At 38.6% G+C, this 10,242-nt stretch overlaps 1 protein-coding gene across 1 annotated transcript; it reads left to right on the forward strand.

Moving 5' to 3' along the window:
- The first annotated feature begins 5,660 nt into the window (after positions 1–5,660).
- Positions 5,661–6,689, forward strand: LOC104799678. Its single transcript, XM_010522319.1, has one exon. The coding sequence runs from the start codon at positions 5,661–5,663 to the stop codon at positions 6,687–6,689; it is 1,029 nt and encodes a 342-aa protein (XP_010520621.1).
- Positions 6,690–10,242: the final 3,553 nt, after the last annotated feature.

A 10,242-nucleotide genomic window follows, 5' to 3' on the forward strand; every position in this document is an offset into this window, starting at 1 on the left:
ATGTAAGTGGGTATTTCGCACTAAACGAAATTCTGATTGCTCTATTGGCAGGTTCAAAGCTCGGTTGGTCGCTAAAGGTTTTCATCAACGTCCCGGTCTTGACTTCACCGAGACTTTCAGTCCCGTGGTTAAGCATGCCACCATCCGAGTCATTCTCAGCATCGCTGTCTCCCGTGGCTGGCCTTTACGTCAACTCGACGTTAATAATGCTTTCCTTCAAGGTACTCTCCATGATGTTGTGTTCATGGTACATCCGACTGGGTTTATTGATCGTGATCGTCCCTCGTTTGTCTGTAAACTTCACAAGGCACTATATGGGCTCAAACAGGCTCCTCGGGCCTGGTTTCACGAACTCCGTCAATTCTTGCTTCATTCGGGTTTCATCAGCTCTCTCTCAGACTCATCGTTGTTCATTCTCCGTCAAGGCAGCACCATCATATATCTTCTCGTCTATGTCGACGATATCGTTGTTACCGGGAATGATGCAGTGGTTGTCCAGTTCTTTATTGCTCATCTTGCAGCTCGGTTTTCTCTCAAAGACCTCAGTGATCTCTCGTACTTCCTTGGTGTCGAGGTCACTCGCACAACCCATGGTCTCCATCTTACTCAACACCGCTACACATCAGATGTTTTATCCCGTCATAATATGGATGCTGCGAAACCCGTTCCGACGCCCTTAGCTTCAACCACTGTCCTCTCCAGCAAATCTGGCTCTCCTTTAGCTGATCCGTCTGCATATCGGCAAATCCTCGGCAGCTTGCAATATCTTCTCTTCACACGTCCGGATATGCATATGCCGTTAATAAACTCTCTCAGTATATGCACTCTCCTACCTCGGAACATTGGCAGGCAGTTAAACGGATACTTCGGTATGTTGGTGGCACTCGGAACATGGGTCTCTTCTTCTCATGTTCGAATTCCACAACTCTTCATGCCTTCTCTGATGCCGATTGGGGCGGAGATCGTGATGATTTCGGATCCACCGGTGCCAACATTGTTTACTTGGGTCGTCATCTTGTTTCTTGGTCCTCCAAAAAGCAGCGTTTTGCAGCGAAATCCTCCACGGAAGCTGAGTACAAGTCCGTCTCGACCACTGCCTCTGAAGTCCAATGGATTGCCTCGCTGCTATCTGAACTTGGATTTCCTTCGCCAACTTGCCCTGTTATCTACTGCGATAATGTGGGTGCTACTTACCTTTCGGCCAATCCGGTCTTTCATTCAAGAATGAAACACGTCGCCATTGACTACCATTTTATTCGTGGTCTCGTCCAAGCTGAGAAACTTCGCGTCGTTCATGTATCTTCGGATGATCAACTCGCCGACGCTCTGACCAAAGCTCTACCGAAGACTCGGTTTGAACTGCTTCGTACCAAGATCGGTCTCTCTCTCGTGCCCGATCTTGCAGGGGCATGTTAGAGGATATTATTGGAGCATTCATTTGTTCCTAGTTTTTGGTTATTTAGAAATGTGTGTTCAAGACTTGGTAATTGTTTCTAGATTTTACAAACTATTTATTTTATGTTAGACTAAGTTTTATTATGTATCATTATTATCATGTACTAGAATGTTCTTAGGAGTAGTATATATATGTGTATTCTCGTAGAATTTGTAATACAAAAAATATTCTTTTTCTTCTCTTATATGTGGGAGTGGGTGTCATGTCATTGTTCCATTTATCTGCGAATACAGAGAAAAATTCAAAACTCTATCTCCTTTTCCTCTGTTTCTCACTTTCTCCAATCTGTTTTCGGTGATCGACGACCACATTCCGGCGAAACTTGAAAACTTTGGAACAACGATCTCTCATATGACCATGAAGGCATGCATATTCTTTGTCTTCGAATCCAACCTCTACATACATCCCGCCATTGGAACACCTCTCCGTACCTTCAACCCATCTCACTTGGCTGCATTGCAAGATCTGCGATCGGTGTGCCTATCTTCTACCAATCCACACGCTACAATCGCAATTCGTCGAACACCTTCTCTGCAATCCCCTGCAACCATCTCTGTTTCTTCTCCCTGTACTTCGACAAGTACCATTGATCATGAATCATGATCATCACCAGGACGAAGCCTCTTTCTCTAAGCTTCTCTTCTGTTTTGCAGCCGAATTCCGTGGATACGTCGGTATCTTCAGCGCCGGAGATATCGTCTCCAATACGCTTCACTTGTCTTCCTCCATCCGTCGTCAACCAAGCCAACACCTTGCCCCTTCATTGGGTTTGTCTTCGTCTGCCGCCGAAGCAACACTTTCCGATGGAAACTCAACAGCCTCCGCTCGGCGTCGGCGTCGGCGTCGGCGTCGACGGTCGAGAGAGTTTGACGAGTCACCGATCATCGCCGGGGGCATCAACTTACACCAAAAGATATAACCAATTATACTTCGACAAAAAAAAAACAATTATAAAATGTGAGATTTTAACTGCGTAAAAGTTTATATTTTTCTCGCATAAAAAAAGAATAAAGGAAAAATTACAGCCAATGTAGAATGTGAGAGAGCAAGAAAACATATACTCCTTTCGTTTCAAAAGAAATGCAATTTTAGATTTTATCACAAATTTTAAAAAATATAAAAAAAGCTATATATACCTTCATTAAATCACTAAATCACATTTTCATTAATTATCTATTGAAGTTGATATTTTTAATTAAAAGTAAATTTAAAATTTCTACTAAATAATTACCTAAAAATTCTAAAAGGATATCTATTTATCTTCTAATACGGTATCTATTTAAAAATAGAAAGAGTATATCATATCTATGAGATAAAAAATAGTAAAACGATGGAGATACGAAACATATATGTATCCAGTAAGATGACGTCTACTGATATGATAAACTCGTCTTCAACTTTGCAAAATGATAAGAAATTCGAATATAACTTCAAGATCTCTTACGGATAAATGAGATTACAAAAATAAACATTATTCTAGAGATTATTCCATCTAGCGGATAAATGAGATTACAAAAATATACTTTTAAAATATAATAAAATTTCAATGATTTAGTTTTATCATTTCCATAATTATTAAACAGAAACTTGTTAAAAGAAAACAAAGAACACTTTCAATAGTTTTCTATAAAAAACTATATGTTAGAACACACTCAAAATCTCTTACAAAACCCTTTAGATCTCATTCTCTCTTGTTGCAATATGTTTCTCTTATATGTTATTAACACTTTAGTGTGTTTATAATCGCTAAAATGTCGAAAGGATTTGAAATCTCGACATATTTCGCATATCGATCGCGATTTTTCATTCAAGATTATGATCGATCTATCATAAAAGGACGATTGACCTATCTTGTCCATGATCGATCTATCATGTCCATAATCGGCTTATCATCAAAAGACACTCGTCTGAGTAAATTTTACCCAAAATCAAGATCGAATATATTTCACAGATATGGCAAGTGTGTAGGCTAATGTTATACAAGAGATATTGAAGCAGATTGGACCGACCGAGAATGCTTATGAACAAACGATCTTTTGTGTTTCCATGCCATGACAATGTAGTCATTGTGTCATTGTCGGCACAAACAACTGAGTATATTTTTAATACAATCTATCTCTATGTGTTGCTAAGGGGTGTAAAACGGTCTGACCTGCCTTGATTTGACCCAACTCTCTCGATCTCAAATTTTTTAGTCCAATCGGCTCAATTCGTAGTTGGCGAGCTAAAATTTATTTGCATCAGTGTGTCTCACTTTAAATTAAGAGGTAATCGGATCGATTTGCGAACCAAATACCTAACTAAAAAAATGCAATTTAAATACTAACAAATGTTAAAAAGTTAAACAAAACAAGTTGGATACAATTTAAGCATAAAAAAATTAATTTTTTTTTTAAGATTCAAGAGCTGGTTCTTGGATTTGTCGAGTTGGCTCGTTCGGCCCGTTTTTAAAAAAAAAAAATGTGAACTCGATTCAAACAAATATTGGTCGACTCATGAGCCGAACCGACTTTGACACTCCTATGTGTTGCGATAGTTCGCAGTGATAAAACATTTCTTAAAGCCAAATTGCTTTTCAACATAATGAATGCTTAACTGATTTCGTCGAAGGTATATGGTATGTTGATTTCCAACATCGAAGACCATATCATCCGATCATATCATTTGCAATGAATTGGGAATTAACAAATCTATGACGATACTCCACTAGAAAAAAAAACTACGTAAATCTTGAACAGAATATTTAACAGTTGAAGCAATACCCATTTTTTTGGTTATTCTATTTGGTGAAAGAAAACTAACCATTCATATCAAAACCTAAGACATGTATATTTGGAACTTTAAGTCTATTTTTTAATTTAAAAATTCTGTATGATTTGGTGATTCAATGCACTGTTATAATATATAGTTTTCAATGATTCTTCCTCATCCGGGTGGCCAATCACCACTCAAGCATTGCTTTGACTTGTCCTTTTTAAATACGATCACAAACCAAAGTATATATAGAGATGGGCCAACACTCACAAAAAGCAGCAATATGATATTCGATCCGTGTACTATATGATTCCTTTTCATAACAAAAATATAATCCACGGTTAATGTTTTCCGTATACTTCTATTAGGAATGCATATGTTTACGAAATAAATTTCAATAACGATGGAAATATATATATATATATATATATATATATAAGTATGAAATATCGAGTGGGTGGAAATGTGCTGAAAAAAAAGAAAGCTGTCAAAGAGAGAAAGGCCGAGTCTTTTTTGACGTTATAATATGGCCTTTTGCGTAGCTCTTCAGCCACTTGCTTCTCTTGGAATCTTATAAATGATGGCCGAATAATATATCAATATTGTACGTATATATATATATATTTTTATATTATTGGACTCGAAACATTGCATGCTTCTGTGTATCCCCTATAAATTCTTCTTCACTCTCCACACCCTGAAACCCAACCCACAATTCACAAAACATGTATATATACGCTAAGATTTCCGCTCAAAAACTCATATATATAGACACACACACACGCACATATAGATTCATGTATATACTTGCGTGAATGCGTGACCATCATTGAATGCATGCCAAAGTGGGAATTGCATGGAGATGAGGAGAGTAGATTGCAGCCAAGGATGACTTGCCGGAACAGGTCCCATATCAACCGATTCATCGGTCTTCTATATCATGATATACATTCATCATCATCATCATCATCATTATTATGGTTTGCGTGTTCCCGGCAAGTTGTCCTTTGGCTACATTTTGCTCTCTTATTTTCATGCAAACCCTCTATGGGATTCTTCTTATTTCATCAACCTTGAATCTGCTCAAAACCAACGGTAATCTCCAATATATATATATATATATATATATTAGGGAGTGAACAAAGACTTTTGTTAGACGGTTAAGTTGGTTAAGTCGGTTGTAATTTAGTAAAGAGATTAGCAAATGTATATATGGGTGATACAACAGAGGAATAAAGAACAGAGCATTATTTTCAGTAACAGAAACTCCCGCTCATTCTTTTCCCATATTTTCTCTCAACTTTCCTTCACTTTCTCACATTTTCTCGGTTCGATTTCAATCTCCTATTATGGTATCAGAGCGAATTGATACTTCCGCATCAAAATCTTGTTGAATTTCAGTTCATTCTCTTTCGTTCATCTCCTGTTTCTTCGCGCTTCATCCGAGGAAATGGCGTCAAATTCCAATTGTGCTGATCATTATGTTCTTTCGAACAATGACTACAATCTCAATCTCGTTTCGCATCGGTTGAACGATGCTTCTGGTTTCAATTCCTGGCGACGATCGTTGACAATGGCGCTTGAAGGCAGAAACAAGATTTGTTTTGTTGATGGTTCTCTGCCTCGACCTCCTGATGATAATCCTGATCTCAAGCATTGGACTCGCAACAATGCAGTTGTAAGTTCATGGATTCTTAATTCTGTATCTGAGGATATTGCTGATAGTTTACTACACATTCAAACTGCTGAGAAGATGATTAAGAATCTGATTACGCGATTCCAACAAAAGCATCATTCACGTGTTTATGATGTTAAGCAGAAATTGTTTGGTCTCTATCAAGGATCCATGACTGTATCAGCTTTTTATACGAAGCTTGTCCCTATTTGGGAGGAAACCAAATCTATTCGTGCAAATCTGCAGTGTACTTGTGGTAATTGCTCGTGTGAAACGAACAAGAAATGGAATGACCTCTTTGAAGAAGACTTCGTCATGCATTTTCTGTTCAGATTGAATGATTCCTATGAATCTGTTCGAAGTAATATCTTGATGATGGATATTCTTCCAGACTTAGAGAAGGCATACCACATTGTCACACAACAGGAGCACCAAAGAACTCTGTCTACTCAGCAAATTCCTACTCATCAGCATGTTGCTTTGCAAAACTCTGTCACATCGTCTGTTCCTACATCTGTTAATCCCTCGATTGTAGCTGCTGTTGTTGGTGGAAATTCAAAGCCACGTCAACGACCTCTTTGTACGCATTGTGGTCTTTATGGCCACACTGTTCAGAAATGCTACAAACTTCATGGTTACCCGCCAGGATATAAGTCAAATAATGCTTCGAGACCACCACAATTTGCTCAACAACCGTACAAGTCACACAGTGCTTCACAAGGAACTGTTGCTGCTATTACTACTGAGACAGGTATTGCTCAACCTATAGCTTTACCTGATTTCAGTGCTCTGCCTGCAGCATAACTACATCACATTTATGCAAAGATTGGAGACCAATTGCGAGTGACTGGTCCCACTATTACTGCTTCTGGAGCACGCACATCTGAGTCAACTGGTAATTCTTTCACTGCCTTGTCAGTTGATAGTACTAGCACAGATTGGATAGTAGATTCTGGTGCATCTGTGCATGTTTGTTCTGATAGATCATGGATCACTAATCTGACTTCAATACCAAATACTCTAGTAACACTTCCGAATGGTCAGCGTATGTCTATTGACACTGCTGGAACAGTTGTCATCAATGAGTTTATAACTCTCACAAATGTCCTTTTTATACCATCTTTTTCTTTTAACCTTCTAAGTGTCCATTCCTTAAATGCCGAGTTATGGCACTACAGACTTGGTCATCCTTCTTTACCTAGAATAAAAGCCTTATCTGATGTACTGGAACTCAACAAGTGTGCATCATTAGATCATTGTAAAGTTTGTCATCTTGCTAAACAGCGACGTTTACCTTATGTTTCTCATAACAACTTTTCTGCTCAGCCTTTTGACCTCGTTCATTTGGACATATGGGGCCCTTTCTCTACCATTTCCGTTTAGGGTTATAAATATTTCTTAACCTTGGTTGATGACTGTTCTAGAGTGACTTGGATTTATATGCTGAAACACAAGGGAGAAGTTGCTAAACACTTTCCTGACTATGTCAGAATGGTTGAGAAACAGTTTGGGAAATCCATTAAGTCTATTAGATCAGATAATGCATTTGAATTACAGTTTACAGATTGTTGCAGCAAGCTTGGAATCATCCATTTCTTCTCATGCCCTTACATTCCTCAGCAGAATTCAGTGGTTGAGAGGAAACACCAACATTTGCTGAATGTTGCTCGAGCCTTGTTATACCAGTCGAAGTTGCCCTTGCCATATTGGAGTGACTGTGTTCTCACTGCAACATATCTGATCAACAGAGTTCCTTCTCCCATCTTGCAGAATAAGTCTCCATATGAAATTCTCATGAATAAGGTACCCGCTTACTCCCATCTCAGGACTTTTGGATGCTTATGTTATAGCTCCACTAATCTTCATACCAGAGACAAGTTCTCTCCTCGGGCAAATTCTGCTGTTTTTATTGGATACCCTCCTGGTTTCAAAGGGTATAAATTGTTGAATCCTGAGACAAACAGAGTCTATATCTCAAGGAATGTGGAATTTCATGAACACATTTTTCCTTTTCATTCTTTTAACTCTTCAACAGATTCTACTCTAGAGTCTGTTCCCAATTTCTTTTCCCAATCCATTCTTCCGTTATCTATATCTGATGTTTCTGAGATACATTCTGATCCAGCAACACAGACAAACTTACCGAACCCTGAAATTCCACTTCCAGACTTTGTTTCACCAAGTGCCAGTATGAGAGATAGGTCCAAACGTGTTATCAGACCTCCTTCATACTTACAACAATATCATTGCTACCTTACTCAACATCACACAGCACCAACCTCTACCAAACCCTGCTTATATCCTCTGTCATCTGTTTTATCATATGACAGACTTTCTAAACCTTACCGAGATTACATCCTAAACCTGTCCAATGAAACAGAACCACGAACCTTTAAACAAGCTGTGTCCTCTGGCAAATGGAGAGAGGCAATGGATGTTGAGCTCAATGCTTTGCATTGTAATGGCACTTGGTCAATTGTTTCTTTACCTTCTGATAAGAAAGCAGTGGGTTGTAAGTGGGTGTATCGGATAAAGCGGAAGTCAGATGGATCTATTGATAGATACAAGGCAAGGTTAGTGGCAAAGGGTTTTACGCAATAGGAAGGAGTAGATTTCATTGATACTTTTTCTCCAGTTGCAAAACTTGTCACTGTCAAACTATTGTTGGCTTTAGCATCTGTTAAGAACTGGACTTTGACTCAAATGGATGTCACAAATGCTTTCTTGCATGGTGATCTGGATGAAGAGATCTACATGGAATTGCCCCCTGGTTACACTCCTTCAGCTGGTTCTTCTCTCCCTAATCGTCCTGTATGTAAACTTCAGAAGTCACTATATGGTTTACGACAGGCTTCGAGATAATGGTATCATAAGTTCAGTTCTGTTCTTCTTCGATCTGGTTATAAGCAATCTCAGGCTGATCACACCTTATTTGTCCGGAAGAATGGAGACTCATTCATTGCATTACTTGTATATGTTGATGATATAATCATTGCAAGCAATGATGATAATGCAGTTGATCAACTAAAGTAGATCTTACAGCAGAACTTTCAGATCAAGGATTTAGGTCATCTAAGATTCTTTCTTGGTCTGGAAATTGCACGAAGCGCTGAAGGTATTTCGATAAGTCAAAGGAAATATTGTTTGGAATTGTTGGAAGAGACATGTTTGACAGGATGTAAAACTGCCTCTGTTCCGATGGATCCTAATGCTTCTTTGTCTCAGGATTCCGGCATCTCCTTGTCTGATCCGACGAGTTATCGGGCTTTAGTTGGACGATTGTTGTATTTGACAATAACTCGTCCTGACATCACATTTGTTGTTCATAAACTTACTCAGTTTATGTCACAGCCAACTGAAGATCATTTGAAAGCTGCTCATCGAGTGGTTAGATATCTCAAACAGAATCCTGGACAAGGTTTATTTTATTCAGCTTCTTCGGAGCTTCATCTCAGTGCCTTTGCAGATGCTGATTGGGCCGCTTGCAAGGATTCTCGTTGTTCTATCACTGGCTTTTGCGTTTTCCTTGGAAAATCTCTCATATCTTGGAAAGCGAAGAAGCAACAGGTGGTTTCTCGCAGCAGCACTGAAGCTGAGTACAGATCGATGGCTAATGCAACTTGTGAACTTGTCTGGATTACTCATTTGCTGGAAGATTTTCAGGTAGACTTTGTTAAACCTGCAAATCTATTCTGTGATAATCAATCCGCAATCTACTTGGCTTCGAATCAGATTCTACATGAGCGAACCAAGCATATTGAGATAGATTGTCATCTTGTTCGTGACAAGTTGAAGGAAGGGTGCATCAAGACACTACATGTTCGGACATCGAATCAACTGGCTGATTTCTTCACAAAGCCATTACAACCGTCTCTGTTTCACTTTTTTTTTGCAAAAGTTTCATCTTTCAAGTCTATATCTTGATGATCACAGATATAGCCTTGAGGAGGGGGTATTAGGGAGTGAACAAAGACTTTTGTTAGACGGTTAAGTTGGTTAAGTCGGTTGTAATTTAGTAAAGAGATGAGCAAATGTATATATGGGTGATACAACAGATGAATAAAGAACATAGCATTATTTTTAGTAACAGAAACTCCCGCTCATTCTTTTCCCAGATTTTCTCTCAACTTTCCTTCACTTTCTCACATTTTCTCGGTTCGATTTCAATCTCCTATTAATATACTTTGATATTTGACACAAGCTAAGTTTTCGCAAAACATTTCGTACTATTTTCAAACCATGAGTACATGATAGGCGTTAGTTCGTTAACTAGGTTAAACTAGTGATTCATGCATTTATTTGTTACTATGGAAAGTCCTATCACCATTGCAAGTTAACTCAAAGTGAACACACGGCG

This window comes from Tarenaya hassleriana, unplaced genomic scaffold (genome assembly GCF_000463585.1).
Source record: "Tarenaya hassleriana unplaced genomic scaffold, ASM46358v1 Cleome6, whole genome shotgun sequence".
NCBI lineage: Eukaryota > Viridiplantae > Streptophyta > Magnoliopsida > Brassicales > Cleomaceae > Tarenaya > Tarenaya hassleriana.

Coding starts and splice junctions, on each gene's coding strand:
- LOC104799678 (XM_010522319.1), top strand. CDS start 5,661: ATGGCGTCAAATTCCAATTGTGCTGATCATTATGTTCTTTCGAACAAT.